Raw genomic sequence first — 20369 nt, forward strand, 5'->3', positions numbered from 1 at the left:
CAAAGAGCTAAGTATGTGGGAGAACATGTTGTGGATAATAACAGCTCTTGGGGAGCATTTTGAGCACTAATCTTTGTTCCTCAAATCAAACATAAAACGGCAATTCTCTGTGTTAATGAGCTCAATCACTCTTCCTAAAAGCTTCAATAATTCATTTGCTCCCAGATTGTCAGACATCCATAATGAATAACATCCATATTGAATTATTTACACAGTCGTCCTTCGTAGCACAACTTACTGACTGACACTGAGTCACGAAGTGCGTGTGATGGGCTGTTGCTGGTGTGTGTGTGTGTGTAGTTGAATGTGTAGATTTCATACCAACATTTGGATCCATAATAGGCTCATGACTAAGAAGCAGTAGTGACATCCTGTGTGAAGACTCAACTGTACAAAGGCTAATAACATCAGTAAGCGTGTACTACCAGCTCCCCCATCAGTACAAAAGAGGGACATACAGTGTGGAGCAATGATTTATTACTAGAGGAAACCAGAACAACTCCTGGAAATATACACTATGTAGTCAGTTGCAAAAACTCTGGACAAAACAAATATAAAAAGAGCCAAAGTTCATGTTACATCACAGGGCAGAAGTGATAAGTATTTGAAATTCACTGTTTGCATCCTGGGCTGTAGACCACAATATTAGTCAATTCTCTAAACTTTGCCACCCACACAGACTCAGAGTCAATAAATTCACATGTCACAGCTTTCTGCCTTCAGTTCTGGGTCATTAGAGTAGCCATGGCTTTAAGGGGAACACTTATTTGGACATGCACACTGGCAGGTAATCTCACGCTTTTGTATGTTTGAGAGGAGAAAATCATGCTGCACGTCTGAAAAATAACAAGCTGGATATAATACGCAGTCTGTGCGTGTGTGTGTGTTTGCAGTGTGGTTCTCTTCTGCATCTAAAGATGACTCTGAGACTTGCTCCTTGGACGCTGCGAATCTTACAGCTGTTGTGGAGGTAAACTATCGGTCAAACAGAAAAGCTGCTTTAACATGCACATGAATGTAACTCAGAGTTTATTGGATGAAAGAAAAAAAATCAGTAACAGACAGGCATGTGATAGTTTCAATATATGTTGTTTGCAATCTACTAACTAAACAGCTGCACTGTCTGATATGAACCAACAGGAGGCGCTGCAGTGCGGTGAAGCCCTGCCATGGAGTGGACAGCAGACAGCTGCACTGCTGCTATCTCTGAGCAGTCTGACTCATCGTTTGCAGCAACACCAGCTGAAAGGTAGGAGGATGAGCCAGAGTGTGTGTGTGTGTGTGTGTGTGTGTGTGTGTGTGTGTGTGTGTGTGTGTGTGTGTGTGTGTGTGTGAGTTTTAAGACCTTGACTGTGAAGACTTCTTTAAAGTACTGTTTTAGAGTTTCTGTTTGATTTTAGGGTTTATGTTAGAGTTAAGCAGAGTTTCTGTTTGATTTTAGGGTTTATGTTAGAGTTAAGCTCTGATTGAGGTTCGGTTGGGTTACACCAGGGGTGTCCAAACTTTTTTTTAAAAGAGGGACAGATTTGACCAATACTAATATTTAAAAAATGAAAAAATTACCAATAAAAGTTACATACAAATGCACTATTCTGTAAGTAATGCAAAGTCTGTTAACATTTCAGTTTAAAACGTGTCACTCTTGCTCTTCTCTTTAACAAAATCATTCAGAAAGTAATATTTTGTGTCACATCTACAGATATATAACACCAGCAGTTATGTCCTTAAAGGTTCAAATGCTTCATTATGTCAGCCACAAAAGCCAAATCTTCCAGCCATACATTATTCGATAATCCTAGCAGGCCATAAATAATATATTATAAAAATGAAGCTTCGGGCTGCATGAAATCTGACCACGGGCTGTGATTGGCCCCTGGGCCGTACTTGGGACATCCCTGGGTTACACAATAAGGTTTACATGGAGTAGCATTTGGGGTATAATAGATAATAGATAATAACTATAACTAACTAAGGCTAAGTAGTTAATAAATAACTAAGGCTCCTGATAATAAAAGGCATAATAAAAATAAAAAAGATCATATTCAGTCTGGTTCCAGTCAATCAGGGTTTGGTGTGCTGACACTATTTACTTGTTTAAATAAAGATTGGACTGTAGTGTACTTTAGTGATCCAGCAACTTTTATTTCATACTAATGTTGTAAATAGGTATAAGTAAGTGATAATTAAGACTAATAGGCAATAAGTTCTCAGAAATTGCAGAACGTGCGTATTCGCTGTGCTCGTGGAGGGCAGTAGGGTGCACCGAATTTATCACATTTGTCAAAGCGCTTGAGGCCTAACACTGAATTAGGTAAGCGCTACCCGATAAGTAGAATAATTCCTTTTTACTGAAGATGCTCTCATCGCTGATTAAGATTCAACGCTGTGATGTAATTTCTGCTGATGGACTTTTGCAGGTAGTAATTGCTGAAGCGGCTTTTTCAACCTGAGCCTGAAATGTACTGAATGAAGAACACGCTCTTTGCCTTAATGTGGACTTTAACAGGAGAGTTATTTCAGTGTAGGCGTAGGTCTGAATGATAAACAGAATCGCTGCAGATGGCAACCGAAGCCAGAAACACAACAGATGTTTTAAATGACTCATTTATTAAATACTCATTCATTCATAGAATGCCAAGGTGCCGAGCCACACAATTGCCCTGAACCAGAAGTTCCTGAAAATGGAGGGTTGGCTTGTGTCACAGCTGACAACCAGCGCCTCTGCAAACCTATTTGCAACCATGTAAGTGGTAAACACAACTTTGCATATATTAAATGTCCAGTGTGTAGGATTGAGTGGCATGTGTAGTTGCTGACTGCAAACCTCTCGTTTCACCTTTTTCTTCCTGGCATGAAGGAGAAACTATATTGGCCAACGTTTGAAAAAAGACTCTGCGCCAGTGTTTAGTTTGTCTGTTGATGATATAAAAGGCTGATTCAAGGTTGACAAAACTCTAACGATTCTCATTTTCAGGTGATTATATACTAATGAAAACAAAGTTCTGCAAATTATCATGACCCCCTGAATCTTACAGCACTGGACCTTTAATGAAAACACACTGTAATAAGTATGAGCAATTGTTCTACATGAAAACGAAAAAAAGAGTGAGTAACATAATTTCTTCTGTCACAGGGATACGATTTTGCTTTCCTCAGAATAAGTCGTTTGTATGATAAATGCAGTGAGCAGACCAATTATAAATGGGACACTCAGTACGTAGGAGGGAACAAGCTGGCTGTGTGCAACAGTAAGTACCTTGGAGTTGCATTTAATAACTTTGTGATGATTGCACTGTTCAAAGCAGGAGCTAATTTCCAAAGATTCAGTTCTCTTTTTATTACTTTCTTCACGTCTTAAACTGTCTGTACGAGGAAACTCATTATATATTTATACAGCGGCACTTTATGAAGGATGTTAAATTGTTAAAGTTGAACTTTCATACTCTCTGTTTCTAGGACAATCATTTCAAATTTCAGGAGCAAAGTCAGCGTATTTTCCTAAAGATCAGGACTGCAGAACAACCAAGAGCATCAGCCAACTGCAGAACAACACCCTTGAAATCTTTATCAGTGAGGTGAAGAATAAAGGCATACCAGGAGCGGCACAGCATGCCTGTCTTGTATGTGGATGACCACAAAGTAGAAACAAGATTGGTAAAATTTAACTGTGAAATGAATGAATGAATGAAAGCTATGCAAGTAGTTCAAATCTGTACGAGTTTAAATTACTTTCCAGAATAAAACAGTTACTGAACCTGAATTGTTTCTGTTGTTGGTATCTGTGCAGCAGACCAACAAAACACCAGTGAGGCAAAAATGATAATGTTGGCCTGAGGGTGGTGCTAGAGGAAAGTGATACTATGTCAAAAGAGTCTACAGGAAGGGTTTCCTCAAAAAAAAAAGACCCAAGATTTTGATCTCTCCCGTATACTGACTGATTTCACTTCAAATATTCAACATTCCAACATTGAAATGTCTTAAACACGAAGGCTACGTTATAAATTGTGTTGAGTTGTTCACTTAACTTTGCCTGAAATGTTTCCAACAATGTTAGAACCCAGAGAAATTCAGAAATTTGTTCATTTATTTTATTAAATTGTGCATTTAATGATAGTATACATGAGTCACGTCCCCTAGATTTCCATCATCAGACTAGTCTTTGGTATTGTTTTTGTTGTGAGGCATGTTGTTGGATGGACTTTGGCTTACAACTAAAAAGTAAATTAGGTGTTAGGATTGGAGGATTCCCCATGGTCATATCTTTGATGGGGAATTAGGTGAATCTAAACAAGACGAACTCAGCGGTCACTGAAGTATATACAGGCAGATCACTTTGAATTAAAGGTGGGATGCCATTCTGTTGGACAGCTGCATCTCTGCATTCACTCAACAAAGGGGGTGGATATGTCTGCAAGTGTCTGATTACCGTCTTCCACTGCTTTCCGCCTGACTTCATTTTACTAATAGCTGCTCGCCGTTTATATGCTCGGTGGTGAGATCTGGACCAGAGCAGCAGTTAAAATGAGGTTAACCACTCCAGCCAAATGGACTGCTTTGTCTGATGTTCTGTCTGCTTATGTTGTTTTTTTTTGCTAGACGTGGCTCGTGGAGGTCAAGGTTGAAAAGTCAAAACGAGATTGCAGGATCTCATTAGGTAGCTATTGACATTCCGCATCATTCTATTAGGACTCACTCTAATCAGAGAAAATGACCCGCAGAATGACCCTCTGGTGGAGGCTGACAGACTGTCTAATCGTCAATTATGGAAATAACTGTCTGTGGGCCGAGGGATAAACAGTGGTCAACTGTAATGTCACACATCTCTCATTAGGTGCCAACAAACAAACAAACAAACAAACAACAAAAAAAGATTCCCCTCTAACGTTTTTTGGTGCTAACACTCACGTTTCTCTTTAGGAATTGAATCATCCCTGACAACCATGTCGTAAAATGTTTGGTTTGGGGCTGTTTTTCATTATTTGAGCTCCTTAATTCATTGAAACAAGAAGCATTCAGTTATATTTTGACTACAGTGTGTTTCTAAGTTTGTGCAACAGTCTGGAGAAGGCCCTCTCCTGTTTAAAGATCAATGTTTTCATGATGGAGCATACAAAACAGCATATTAAGACCCGTGGTTTCGGGATGACATGTACAAGAAACATGTCCACATACTTTTTGTGGGTTGTGGGCTGTGCGCCGTTAATTTAGTTAATTTTTCACATCAGCTATTTTGACATGAAATATTAGGGTCAACAGAGGCGTTAACAATGATACTAATTAAGGTTCTGTTGCAGCAGAGAACAGAAACAGAACCTTAATTGGCCTCATTGGTATTATTTCATCCATCTAAATTGCTGCTGTGAAAAAGACCTATTATATCAAACTTAATTAAAATCAATCAAACATTACAAACAAACCAAATGAACATATTTATTTTACATCCATGTTTACATGCTGTCAGCTGATGCACAATTCTGTTTTGACATTTGTTAATTCTGTTTGTTTCAACACATATTATAGCGATGCTACTCTTTGTACACTAGAGGGCAGTATTAAATCACTTTTTTCCAATGCCTTCCTTAGTTGCAGGTAACATATTAGTACACTGTGTGTCTAGTCGTAGATGTAAAACAATATTTCTCATTAAAACATTGAGGAAAACACTTTCAACTTACCAATTTTAATACTTAAACAAGTCAACAAGGTAAAGTGTCAACACTAAAAGACTGAACTGAGGTTAACAGTTAATAATCTCACTCCATTTGTTCCTTCCTGTCTTCTTTCTTGTCGTTCCCTCTCTTTTCTATTCATCAGCAGGTGTGTGTTTTTTTAAACAGAACAGACAGTGAACCAATGAAAGCTTTCTGTGTCATCATTGTGCCAAACTTAATGCCGCTCACTTCCCTGGCTGCTGTCCAGCTTCTGCAAATAGAAAAAAAAAATGAAATGAGAGCTCACAAAGAAGCCGAGAATGAGGACGAATATCAATGAGTTTTGAACTTTCTTTTCCCGTGGTAACATTTTGAAAATGAGTCACAAAGTGCTACACCTTGGTCGTACTTAAATGATATCACATTTCTGCCCTCATCTGAAGTGCAAACAATCCCGTCTGATCCTGGAAGGATAGGAATAACTCTGTCCTATCAACTGAATAAATGCGTTGTTCATAACACAGAAACTTACTGACTTCAGGAACTGTATTTCTGAGCCGAGCGCCTCTCTCAGATGCTCGAGCTCTCCTTCTTTGTGCATCTCCAGCTCCTTCCTCAGCCTGGTAAACAAAAGAAGCCCATGTCAGTAACAGAGAGAGTGGTGGTGGTGGTGGTGGGGGGCGGGGGCAACTTGTAAAGAGAAACTTCAGCGTTTTTGGCTCCGTTTATTGAGCTGAAATCTATTGATGTTTTGTTTTTTTGCTTTGCATCACTGTACTTGCTGCTACCTTGTTATTGTGTTTCTTATCACTGAGAAAACGAGAAAACCCAGTGAATACCAATGAACACAACGTGAGACTAATGCCTATTCTTCACAATGGTACTGACACAGAATGCTCATGCAAAATATATCCCTCTTTTTTTTATAGATTATTAAGATAATGGTTGGGTTTGATATGTTGAAATAAAGGTTCAGAGAGAGATGTGACGCAAGTATGCAACAGTTTAAGTGTGGTTACATGCACAACCATAGCTTTACTGGAAATAATCTGGATCTGGGGAATCGTTTCGTACAGTCTTACCGTCAGTCCAGCGTCGGCAGCAGGATGTTTACGAGTTGTTTGAGATTCAATTATTGCCTGGAATGATTTGTTGTAAGCTACAAGCTACTCATAACAAAAAATACTGTAGGGACTGATGATGTTGTTTAGTGAGAACTTGACATGTGGATCTTTCTTCCAACATGCTGCTTTCTATCCTTTGCGTAATTATGGAGTTTTTCGAAACAGCAAAATAAACCCGACTGAGGCATCTACAGCATCGGATAAAAGCAACGGGACAGTTTGAGGAAGAATCGTGCGCTCCTTATTCAAAAGGATTCCAAATAAAAAAATATACAAAGCAGCATTAACGGGGACAATCAACAATGTTCCCCAGATTGTAGTCTTGCTCTAACAAGCAGCAGACAGTGTTGTCAAGCCCGCGTTATTGTGTATCTGATAATGTCGTCCCCAAGGGGCTTTCTGCACATCGGTGGAGGTATACGACAGGCCCCGGGGGACAAATCACTAACCAGAAAGTGAACTGACAGCGGTAAATCAAGCTTAGAAATTTCTCTCACATTGAAATCATTCAACTGGAGCAAAATCTCTAAGCCTGGTTGGGTAGGTTTCAGGTATGTGTGTATGTAAGATGAGGAGGGACTGATGCATCAACCAAAAACAACACAAACTGAGATCCAGTTCAAGATGTTTAACAGACGGCTTCAATCATCAGAGTTTACTCTGCTTACATGTACAGCGCACTGATGAGAAAGCCAGAGCTGTTGTTCCAATTATCTTTAGTCCAGTATCAGTTTGAACCATGGAAATCTGGTTAACAACTGGAATAGTCTAAAAGAGGCAAAAGCCAAGAAAGGTTATTATCTCTGTGAAGAAACTTAACATTAAGTCAGTACTTCTTTAACAATCCAATAATGATTAGCCGTGTTTTGTTACTGCTGTCTCTGTTAATAGTAGGGGGGAGAGGAGGATGCTGTCCAGGCTGACATCAATCATGTAACATCTCTAACCCCCCCAGCATGAGACTGTGGGGGTCTTTTAAACAACAGCTCCTTCAGCAACACACTGCTCTTATCCACAACAAGAAGGAGCGATACTGTAGGTCCTTTGTCCAAGCGGCAGTCAGACTCTTTAACACCAGCGTGACATAATGTAGCATTCCAACACCTACAGCATCACTCATCATCATTTCTGTGACATGATCCATCATGCGTATCTATAGACTTGAAAGGAGTAAATAGTTTATATAACTAATATGTTATTTTTCTATATTTTCGTGTATTATCTTATACATCACTGTGTTGTATCTTAAGTTGCTGTAACAAGTGATTTTTTTTTCTGCTGTGGGATCAACACAGTCTTTCTTATCTTGCCCTTATAAGACCATCATGTTTAGAGTTTCCTCTCTCTGGAATAATCTACCAGTAAATATTTGGTCTTTCCACTCGCCTAACAATGCTCAGTCTTCATATTATATGTTTTACATGTTCATAATAACACTTTTATAATTGTATTTTTATTTGTTTTCTGCGTCTCATTTGGCTCTGTTAGTACATGGTACATCTCTTTTATACATACAGCATGAACTTTGTGGCAACACCGCAGAAGAGACTGTTGTCTTTGTTATAGAATAACACAGCTTCTATGTCTTTAAAAAACAGTCTGCCGTGGTGGTAAAGTAAATATTTCACAGTATAATCTCATAAATATACATAAAACTGGATTACACCGTTCACTCATCCTCTAGTAAAAGCATTGGACTTTGGGTGCACGGTACCTGATGCCTCGGCTGTGATTTAACTGTTGTGGCAGGTGTTCAAAGGTTCTATACTGAGCTGCCGCATGAATCCGAGAGCTTTGTCTTTCTTTTATTGGAAGTTAATGAAACATTAAAACAACTGAGCTAAAATTGCATTTTCGCAGTCTGAAAACCAACGGCAGTGTTTCAAACTTCACACTGTGGAACTTACAAATCGGATTTTCAGAGGTGAGCATTATGGTTTTTCAAACAGTAGAATAATATTTCCAACAGCGAGACACTCAGGATGGCATTTTGGTTGTATGTGGTTTCTGCACTTTAATATCAGATTTCTGCCACGCAATGACACCTTCAAATGAGCCTTCACAAGTAATCCAGCACTGATATATCAATGAAGTAAATCGCACACATCAAAAATTACACACAACTCCTAAATCATCAATCCTGATCGTGTCGACTGAATATTTCTGGTATCTCTCTATCGCGCGACAGTGAACGATCTACAGCAGCGCCCACCCCGTTCTGCACACTGAACACTTTTTAAATGACTGCAGCACTCATTCAAATTGACACGCATTCAATTTCCAACAATCAATGAGCGCGGAGTTAAATATGCGTTTTAAAGAGCTGTGTGCACAGGCTGAAGACAGGATTGATGGTTTCAGTTCAGAATGGATGATCATAAGAATGAGTGAGAGGAGGCCTCTCTCTTCCAAAGCCACATCCTCAGCACTTCCTGAGGCTAATAAGTCCAGAGATAATGAAGGACCTACTATGTTTAATGGGGCTGACGGATGTACAGGACATGCTACCCACATGCATGATTTAAGGCGACGCTGGGAGGGAGCAGGGAGGGGAAACAGAACATGAAGAGGGAGTTAAAGGACAGAGGAAAATAAATGAGGAGGAGCCACACAAACAGATGAAAGCAGAGCCATGGATTATGACATGTGCCGTTTTTATACCTCATCCTAGTAACAGGCATTCTGAGAGGACATCTTCAATTTAACACCGGAAAAAAATATGATTTCAAAATTTTAAAAAATCATTATCTAGATAGGTTTGGGCTTTATTAATCACTTCACATCCATAGTATTGTTGAAAAGACATTATCCAAAGTAGTGGCATCAGCAATAACAATGACCCTTCCTTCCTGGAACACTATTGATCTCCAGTCTTTAATTAAATAAAAGGAAGTCTCTTTGTGCAGAAGGTGGACTGGTGCTCTCCTACCAGGCGTGTTTCAATAGAGAAGGCCCTCAATTCATCATATTCTATGAAAATGGTTCAAATTGTAGTGTAAAGAGCGCCCATGTCTGAGAAATATTGTAGGTTTAGTTCTTCGTTTTATAATTTTATCGAGCTACATTTCTTGGAAATCATCCTTTTGTACAATTACTCTCCCACGTATATCCTCCCACTGACTAAATTGTCATAACATTTGCTAAAAGGTGCTTTCAAGTAGATTTTACCTCCTCGCCACAAGGGGAGCCACCTTCAGTTCAGTGTTGGTCAAAGCACCCTACAGTATAAATAAAGGGCTGGACTCAACTTCCACCTCTTTGTCTCCAAACATTTTAAATCTGCCTGAGTGTTCCCAATTGCTTTACTGTGTGTCTTTGTTCATTACTCAACACAAGTAAGAATTTCTTTCCTTCTTTACAATTATTTGATATGTTATATAGTATTTTAGATTTGATGTGTTGTGATGTATCTTTCTTTGTCAGAACCATGACAAACATCCCCAAGAACACTCACAACCTTTGTTGAACAGAAACTGCGGCAACTGTGTCCTGGTGGTTTGTGGTTCCAGTTAAAACCCTTTATATCCAAAACATACTTACAAATAGGGCTTTAGGGGGTCACTGAGCACACTGATAATGTTTGCCCAGTTATGCATGTTGGTGTGACAGGGTAGACCTTCAACCTAACTGACCTTTATACTAATTGACACTGATTTGGAGTAGTTCTCTGTGTATATGATGAGAGCCAATGGCTGTATGGACAGGTATTGTGGTGCTAAGGCAAGTTTTTAAGTGTTTAACAGGTTTACAGCCTAGTGCAACTTGATGGCTCAGAGGATGGCCATCGGGCGATGTTTAAAAGTCAATGAACTGTGAGGAAGCGACCAACCTGCAGTGCAGCAGACCTTGGCCTTGTATTGTCGTCCCCCCCATCTTCTACTGCAAGTAGGACACTGACTGGTACACTCCTCTTTTTGATACACATCTTTTTTAACTGTTTTCCTCTCCCTTCCTATTAAATAAGGAGTTAGAGTACTGACATGTGCCTGGAGTTTTCCCTTTAATATTTATGTGAAATGCGTTTCACCCTGTGATGTTGTGTTTAGCCCTTCTAAGACTCGTTGGTCAAATCCAGAATCTCGATAGACCCACTGCCTGTTACCACAGTGCAGAGTTTGAATGCTGCATTGACTAAACACTTTGAGAAGAAGGATGAAGCTAGCTCTGACCACCGACTGCTGAACAACTCTGTCAATCGAAAGCCACATCACAACACCGCATATGTGTCACTTGGTCAATGTTAGTGGAAAGTGGAGCCTCTCCACCCGGCAAATGTTTTGAATCAATGGAGCACTAAGCGGTTAGTTACCAGTCGGTGGGTGTCGGAGTAATTGTCGTGACTAAAGAGGGAAACACTTTATCAGCATACACATACTCTAAATGTTAAGGTCTGGATGTTCGTGTTGCTGCATAGCCTTAGTTCTATTTTTCCAGTTAAAACATGATGTGTCATCCACTAAAACCAAACTTTTTGCTGGGTAAGCATTCAGTGTAAATGCTCAACTCTCCGCCCCTCATTCATTTTCTCTTTACAAACCTCGCTGCATCAATCACATTAGCCTCAGTTTTCTTTTCTCTCCACTTGTTGACAGAATGAAATACACTGCAGATCAAAGCATTAATTAAGCCAAATGGTCTTAATGCTCTGTTATTTACACTTCCAGATTAGGACTCGAGCCAGCGGGGTACAGACAAAGACGAGAGCTGGGCTTAGTGGTCTTATTCAGCACTTCTCACAGTATGATTCAGTTCTGCTCTTTGTAAATAACACCTCCTATCTAATGGGCCTGCAGGATGCTGTGTCGTATTGTGTTAACAGTGTGATTCTCTTCTTGTCCTTTTTTTCTAAGCGCATTGAGCATCACAAGAATGACTGCGGCTATTAGTGTGAATACTGAGATTCATTTTTATCAGTTGTATTCTAGAAAACCACAGAGCCGTGGTGAGAAGACGACCGTGGTTGCACTTTTTTTTTTTTTTTTTTTTTTACGATAAGCCTTCTGACAGCCTCACAAGACAAAATGCGCGACTAATTACACATCACAGCTGCTCAGCAAGGGATATTTAAAACATGAGGAAACTTATTAAAGCAACATTTTGATTTGTACTTTGTCTTTTGTGTTTTATTGGCCTTATTTCCCTGCAGCGTTTACTGTTTTGTGTGTCATACGGATTATATTCAGTGATTCGGTAATTGCAAGTGCTACAAATCAGGTACTGTATTCTGTGTCTGTATGTCCAAATATATGAACCTCCCACGGCATCCAGACAGTTGACGCCACTCACCTGAGACAGGTGCTGTCAGTGAGAGGTTTCTGACTGACAAACAGCCGCTCCGCTCTCAGAGATTCTGTCATTGCCTTGGCCTCATTCAACTGCTGATCCAGATCTGTAGCCGCGAGCAATAAATCAAACACAAACAAACTACATTGTTAGGACATTTGCTGAGGTGGCTGAGACAAAATCTGAGGTACTCCCATCACCGCCATGACCTTAGGGTCTTCTTATTCAAAAGCACTTGACCCTCTACTGCACCAATTGAGTAGCCAGATTTCATAGTATTAACTTCTGTGCACTGTTTTGGTTTCTAAGCTTTTAATCTGATGGTTCTATTCTAACTGGACGTAAACTAGTACCTGTAGCAACACATCCACAGCAATGCATTCTCAAGTGTTTTTTAATGCGGTGTTATTTTCATTCCAAACACGCCTAAACCTGTGTTTACTGGACAGCTTCCAGCTGACAATGCATACTGTGTACTGTATGTGGGTAAAGCCCCTTTAAGACAGATTAAAAAACATGTTTCACATAAAAACTGATTGCCTTCCAACCTGTTCACGGAGCCAGAAACTCACGACTGCCTTATTAGAGTGGATGAATTTTCAAACCCAAGCAGACTTTGCTGCGGTTACATTTCTAGATGACTTCTGTAGCTTTTTGATTTCCATCAAACAGAAGCTGTTTAAAAAAAGAGCTGATAAAAACAAACGATGGTCTCTTGTAGCAGCAGTCAGTATAGGGTGTGGAAAACGTAGCGGGTCAGAACCGCATTCACCTTCCTGGACGTTGTTCAGGTCCTGTAGCTCGAGCTGGAGTGCTCTCTTCTCCTCCTGCATGGCGCTCATGTGACTGCTCCTGCTGGTCATCAGCTCCATCTCTGATTTGTCCAGGGAGAGGAGAAGAATCTTACTTAAGCCTCAAGAATGACTGAATAAAAATCAGCAGCAGAGCTGAACTTTATATTGAACTTATACTGTTTATTTTCAAAAGAGTGCAATGTGGGCATTTTCTGTTTAAATTCACTTTAACTGTACAAACAATCAGAAAACGCTGTTCCCTCGAGCCTAGATGTGATACATAATGTAAAGACAATGGTTCTCGGTGGTTATGGGAGAAATGCTCTGGATCTTGTGGAACAAATGAAAACAGATCAAACCACATCAAAGTATAATTTGTCATTAAAAGCTGCTCGGCTTATAACATGGTATATTAAGCTTCTATAAACCATCGGCACGGCGATTTCTCTACAAATAGTCACTAAACATCTGTTAACGTAATGATTCAATGAAATACAGAACATTCACTCTATGCATTGATTTCCTGTCCATATCCTCAGAAACGCCGACTTCTAGCCAACTAACCCGTCTTTGCTTTGGTGAGGCGTGTTGTGAAAACACCAACTTCTTGATGTTTTCCTTTTTATTGCTAATTATTTTAACTACACATATAAACGGTGGTCTCATTAGTGCTGCAGAGGCCAGTGAGCTGAATTTAAATGTCATGAAATGAAGGGACTTTGCACCTCAGGAGCTTTCTCCTTCGAACTCTACAGAAAATGTATTTTGGTTTTAGTCCAGGACTAAGTTTGAGCTGTTTCTCTTTGTCTGCACACGTTATAGAAACACAGAGGTGGATGATAGATTTAGCAGGTATTTGGTCCAATTTCATGAAAACATTTGTGCATATACAAAACCCTGAATCCCATGATCAGCTCAGTATTATCTAGTTGACTACAAGCCAGACTGGAGTGTATTTTATGATCCAAGTCCAGATGGAAAGATTCTCAAACATGAATGCATTTTTTCATATTTCCATGATGATAAACTTTCCAAGACCTACTCCAAAACTTTCCAGCTTCTCTTATTCTGTGATCCATACGCCATCCTTTATGCATTAATCAGTTTATTCATTCTCAGTCCGTTCAGTAACAAATCTAATCACTGATTTCTGACATCACTTTGACTTTCATTCTCCATCTGTAAATCAGATTCTTCCTGAAATCATGCTGACTACTACTACACTGAGTCAGCGATACGCTTTCAACACATCAGGGACCGTCATTTGAATTCAGCTACTTTCTGCCGCTTATTCGTCTACTTATACTATATAATATACCAAGAAATAAATATACCATTTTGAAATGAGCAGTCAGGGCCACATCTGCATTATATAACCTCTGTCTTTTATGACCTTTGTATAATGATTCCACCTCCCTCTCCAGGTCCAGGATCTCGGCGCGCACTTGGCTCTCAAACACTATCTCTCTGTTCCCTTGAAGACTGAAGTCACTGTTGAACCTTGAGATCTCTTGAAGGAAGTTTTTCTCTTCTTCTTTAGACTCTTTCTTTATCTTGGCCTGGTATGAAAAGACAGAAATCCTCCCAATGATAATACCAATACAGCTGCTTGTGCTGCTACAACAACCTCTACTCTACTGCTGCTACTAGTACCAGATACTAGATACCAGTGATACCATTTTAATGAAGTCTGTATTTTTTTCACTTTTGTACAATATTTTACAGCAACAGTGTGAATCTGGGATCCGATTTTGACAACTGTGACAGCCCTTGTGAAGAAATGTGGTAGCTATCTGCACTCCAGTGGGCAAGGAGCTGAAACAATTACTTGATTGTTAGTTGGCTGACAGAGGATTATTTGTGCACATGGTTTATTTATGATGGACACTACAAACTGGGTCTGACTCACTGCCAAAAGCTCTGCAATGCAACAAACATGCGCAGCTGGAGTGAAAAATCAAAACAAAAAGCTGCTGTGCAAGAGCCACAATCATTTACTGATTAGTGAGTTTATATTTCTAGTAGCATCCCCGTCTCCTAGAAACTGTTTGTGTGCAACAACAAATATGTTTTGAGGGAAACCTAATGCTGGGTGAATTACATTCATTATGAAAATAGTGAAGAAATGTTGTTTAACGTATCAGGCAGGTTGCAAAAATGTTGATACTTACTGGCAAAGTATGTTTTCGACCAAAATAGCAAAATTACTGCTGTTTTTGTTAAACATTCAACCACAATCATTCCCTAACCTTAAACTTTTGTTGCCTAACCAAAGACCAGAGTCATGGATTCATACCACAAATCAGGGGTGCGGTCGAATGGTCTATGTTAATGAGGAAGGTTCCTAACTGAGTGAACGTAGCCGCCATGATAGGAACTGTTTCAGTTCTCTAAACGTGAAGGAAAGGAGCTTCAGTGCTTCCTTTATTATTTCCTTCAGCATAAGATACACTGGACCATCCTTTAGGAAAAGGAAAGGAGGTAATGCTGTCCCACAATTCCTCATTTCATCAGTGGACATGAGGGCGGGCGTGAGCATGAGCGACCATACTCAGTGTGATAAACACGTCCATCCTGTCTAGCCCTGACCACCCATTGTTGCAGGAATTTATTTTTCTGCCGTCTGGACGGAGATACATGCTACCTAGGGCACGAACAAATAGGTATAAATTCTCCTTTGTTCCACGTGCAATCAATGCAATTAATTTGCACAACTCTTAAATTGCACTGTTCTTGTGGCATTTGTTTATCTTTTTATCTTTTATAGACTTTTTGCCTTCTGTCACTTATATTCTAACTTCATTTAGGATTGTTTAAATCAAGTTTTGGTTGCTTTACTTTGCGTCATTGTTCTATGTCACTGTTTGTCTATTTATTGTTTGTTGTGTAAGTTGCATTGTCACTGCAAATCAAATTTCCCCTGGAGGGACAATAAATCTCTGAACTGAACTGAACTAAACACTTACTTCTGTCAGAGGTGGACGATAATCTTTCATTAATTCAATTCTGACATTCATAATAAAGTCATATTTTTCACCGGGTCATCCACGTTTATATATCCTGCATGAAACAACACGGTTAGAGCGTTCAAGGAGAAATATGCGAGAAGTCTGATGCACGTTTTGTAGTCAGTCTTCTGAACTTTGTAGTTTTACCACAGATCATGTCAGTAACATCTGTCGCATCATGACGTAGTCTAGTTTAAGTGCAGTTGGATTCTCCGTTTTTCCCGAAGTCTTTATAAATTCTCCTTCATGTCATTCCTCGACCTCATGACGTTTTCCATCGAGGTCAAGGAAAAGTGTTTATGAAAGGACTCGGGATGTAATTTTTTTTTGGACTATTCGACTGTACCCTTGCACTCTGTACACCCACCATCTACCCCAACCGCTGCATTGTGAGTCCAGCGTGTAACATAAATGTAGTTCACCCAAAGAAACACAATCTAGGCAGTGATTACATCTGTCATCACAACATAATTATGGAAACATAATTTCTAGGAGACCGGGTTACAATTAGGGGTGCGAGTCAATTTGTATACATCTACAAAGTTTAGACTAGAAGAATCTGACCAGGTTTCCATATTGCACATAACCTGAGATGATATCAGATGTAAATATTGATTCTTGCTTTAACCTACTAGTTGCTCCATGAGGTGGCTCTTCTGGCTGAGCAGCTCCTCGATTTGCTTCAACATCTGGTCTTCGAATTTCTTCCGCAGGTCGTGCTGCAGCATCATCGCGGACAACTGCTGAGACTGGAGCGCAAATGGACGAGTGGGCAGGCGATCGTATTAAATGAGAAGGACATACATGACTGAGACATGTGAGAGATTTTAGTGATCCCACAGGAGGACGAATGAGATAAAAATTCTAGGATGGGCGGCTGAAATAAGCAGCTACTGTATAAGGTAGATCCTAACTTGGAGACACTGTTTCTTTAACTACTTTTGGTGTTTACGTTCCCATTTCAACATATTCATATATCATTCACTTTCAAACTTCTCTTGTTTAGTTCATCATCTGTCTTCATCCTGCGTGATTATATGATAGGCCCCAAAAGAAAGAAAATTATGTAGGAAGGATTCATTGAGGATTGGCTTTTTTTAAGGTGCCTCTGGCAGTGATTTTCAATCTGTTATTCGAGCCCTCACGGAGGAAGTGAGTTTATTGTTTCTTATATGGTCGTGAAGGAGCTCGGTACATTTTCGGCGAGGCACAATCAGCTTCCAAGTTTTCTAAACACTGTAATTATCCGAAGACAGCTCTCATAAACTGTAAGATGTTACATCACGAGAGCTGTAAACACACCATGCTGTAAACACACCCCGCGTATCTGTGTGATATAAACACTTTGAATATGCCGTTCTTGAAAGGGGTCAGAAAAGGTATCCGAGTTGCGGGAAAACTCTCAGACTTTCTAATTAGACGTAGCGATTTTTGCTCTTTTGATCAGGTGTCTACTTTTTTTTTTTTTTACAAGCACGGGAAGAAGTTTCCGAGAGGTCAACGAGCCTGTCTTTGACATCATATCTCACGCGGGCTTAAAAGGTTTCGCTAATGTTACCCGGTGGAAATTAGCCATTGATTTTACAGTGACACTTTGCAATTTGCTCTGTTGATGAAATGAATGGGAGAGATTAAGTGTTTTCAATCATAAAGCAGATCAGATGATCAATATGCCAATATGCACTTCCTTACCTCGTGTGTCACTGCCACTAGTACCGTATGTTGCCTCAAGGTAAGCAACATTTTACAACTTTATACATTCACAAAATAAAATAAAAATCCATCCAAAAAGCCATTGACTCACTGTGAAGGGTATTGACTGGTATATGTGAAAACCTGAGTTGATTACATTGTAATTAATGTAATTTTTAATCAAAACTATCTCTGATAAATCCGTATTGTACAGTAGTGCACCATTTTATGTCAGACATCCAATATTTTTTTTGTTATTTCTTGCTCCTTGAGACACAAAATGTATTTAAACTGCACCGTAACGTTAACGCAACCTTTTCATCGAGCTCCGCGGTGGTCCGTTCATGCTTTTCAGTGGCGCTCTTGATCTTCTCATTACATCTGCTGATGGCTACTTTCACTGAAATGACAAGACGACTGATTAGATATTAACCTGTCTTCTTTCCAACACGACATTCGATGGATTAAAAAATAATAATATAAAGTAAAAAGAAAATTAGCACGTTAGCCGACTTACCTTCCTTCAGTTTTTGTGTTTGCTCAGTTAATTGTTGCTCAGATAGAAGGATTTGTTGAAAGAGCGTGTCTAAACTCATTTTGAGTAAATAGCTGACTGAATATATGAGCTGGATTTAAAATAATATATCAAAATGTGAAGCTGGCTATCTTAGTTAGCTTTGCCGATGACTCAGCTTCCCGCCTTCGCAGCTGTCCCGCCTTAGTGATGGGAAGTTCGGCTCTTTTTTAGGGAGTCGGATCATTTGACTCCAAGAAGAGCCGACTCTTTCGGCTCCCAAACTGCTCTTCATGTTACTACTTATATACCTTTCATAATTCAGCCAAATTTAGCACTATTTTAACTTGTGATTTGTATGTGTGCACCTATCATGTATACAGTGGTCCCTCGTTTATCGCGGGGGATACGTTCTCAAAATAACCCGCAACAGACGAAATCCACGAAGTAATCAGCTTTATTTTTTTATACATGTTTTAAGGCCGTAAAACCCCTAACCACACACTTTTATACACTTTTCTCAGACAGGCATTAACATTTTCTCACATTTCTCTCTTATTTAAACACTCTCAAAGTTCAAACTTTCGCAGATTTAACAAAAATAAGTACAATACTGTATTAGTAAATGAAACCGTATTTCACAGTTCTTCTTCTTCTCTTTGTCCTGGTGCCGCTCCGCTGTAACGGCTTTTTCCTCTGAAGGCCTTGGTGCAGGTGTTTTTTTTCCGAGTGCAGAACATACAACACATTTTGTACAGTACTCCCTTAGCCAATCAGGACGCCGGACACAATGCGCATTCATACTGTACAGTACGCTGTTAAAAAAAGCATGCAAAATTACATTAAAAAAATCTGCGAAACAGCGAGTCCGTGAAAAGTGAACCGCGTTATAGTGAGGGACAACTGTATATTGAATACACCTTTTGCACTGAAGTATTCACAAGTAAAAAAATACATTTTCTAATATCAATCATTGCGTTTACAGACCCTTGTAACTCTCTGAAACGGTCAACAATGAATGCACAAACTTGCTTGTAGAACCACTCTGCTACACAAAGACAGAAATATAGATAAATACGTGTTTTTTTGTTTTTGTTTGTTTGTATACTGGAGTATAGCAACAAAAAAGTATTTCCCCCTGGGATTATTAAAGTATTTCTGTTTCTGACTCTGAAACATATAAAAACTTATTGTTTGTGGATCCTGCTCAATATGACAGCTTGGCTTTATTTATTTTTTTAAATGCGTCCCAAATGCTGTTTTTTTTTTTTTCTACTAACACTGAATGGCTCGAACCGGAGCCAGCTCCCATCGTTCATCCATCACTAAAAAAGAGCAGGCTCTTTGACCCGGCTCGTCCACGAGCGACACATCACTAATGACTTGTTAGTTGGTTTTATACATAACAAATAAGACTAGAATTATTAGTTAAAATAGTATTTTATTTTGTAGTTTGATTAAATTGAGACAGTTGAAACATTAACAAGCATTGTTTTATTGAAAAATAATAATGCTAATGGGCTCATATTGGCTTGTGCCACAGATGTTAACAGTACTGTGATATATCTACCATGTTCCTTTTATTAATTTGCCGTTTCAGTGTCCCTATGGCTGTCCTGTATCTGCTGTTGTTAACTTTCAGCAGCTCCCCTACAGTCCACTGTCATTGATCAGTCCCCACTCACTTCGCCGTTGAAACATTATGAAGTGCTGTATTGGCACAGTCAGCTCTCTCACCAGTAATCCATTGAGACCCGCTGTGTAAGTTACATTTGTCACACATTTCCTGACTTTGACCAATTTTCTCGTTCCACCCGCTGGGACAGGAAAAGCTCCCTGATCCGGTGCCATGAAGCACATTACAGCGTGAAACAGTAAATGACCCCGAGGACTACAACATTCAGACGTTCATTTGCAAAATTAATATCACATATTGATTGAGACTTCTATACATAAATCACCAGAGTGAGCCTTCTCCTGACTGGCAAGGCTCCCTTTGGAGACTTCAGAACAGCAAAGTCATCAGATTGTAAGCAGACAATTAGTCCAGATAGTGGCCTGAGCCTGTCGTTCATTTGCACCCATTTTTCTGTCTCTTTTTTCCAGCCGTGTTCTCTGTAAAAATAGCAGTGGACATTGGCCTGTGGCACATCTATTAAACAAAACTGAAAGTCATTTTAAAAAAAAAGGAGGATTGATTCATCACACCTAATCTCGCCCTTCCTTTTCAATAAGGGATTATTCACCAACGCTCAAATGAGATATTTCATCTCATCCCTGATTGAGACCACTCTCTATATATC

At 39.5% G+C, this 20369-nt stretch overlaps 2 protein-coding genes across 2 annotated transcripts; one reads left to right on the top strand and one right to left on the bottom strand.

The window, feature by feature from the left end:
- Positions 1 to 676: 676 nt before the first annotated feature.
- Positions 677 to 3760, top strand: si:ch1073-126c3.2 (uncharacterized). The gene is made up of 6 exons (XM_019260041.2): positions 677 to 787; positions 894 to 970; positions 1141 to 1249; positions 2631 to 2743; positions 3134 to 3248; positions 3457 to 3760. The coding sequence occupies exons 1-6, from the start codon at positions 745 to 747 to the stop codon at positions 3630 to 3632; spliced, it is 633 nt and encodes a 210-aa protein (XP_019115586.2). The 5' UTR covers positions 677 to 744; the 3' UTR covers positions 3633 to 3760.
- Positions 3761 to 5511: 1751 nt separating this feature from the next.
- On the bottom strand, positions 5512 to 18381 carry LOC104931163 (coiled-coil domain-containing protein 172). The gene is made up of 8 exons (XM_019259886.2): positions 18070 to 18381; positions 17867 to 17952; positions 16493 to 16609; positions 14246 to 14411; positions 12831 to 12932; positions 12062 to 12164; positions 6184 to 6271; positions 5512 to 5922 (listed from the first exon to the last, which is right to left on the bottom strand). Exons 1-8 carry the CDS (start codon positions 18146 to 18148, stop codon positions 5887 to 5889), a joined length of 777 nt encoding a protein of 258 aa, XP_019115431.2. The 5' UTR covers positions 18149 to 18381; the 3' UTR covers positions 5512 to 5886.
- Between the last annotated feature and the right edge of the window lie 1988 nt (positions 18382 to 20369).

This window comes from Larimichthys crocea, chromosome III, assembly GCF_000972845.2.
Source record: "Larimichthys crocea isolate SSNF chromosome III, L_crocea_2.0, whole genome shotgun sequence".
In the NCBI taxonomy this organism is placed as follows: domain Eukaryota; kingdom Metazoa; phylum Chordata; class Actinopteri; family Sciaenidae; genus Larimichthys; species Larimichthys crocea.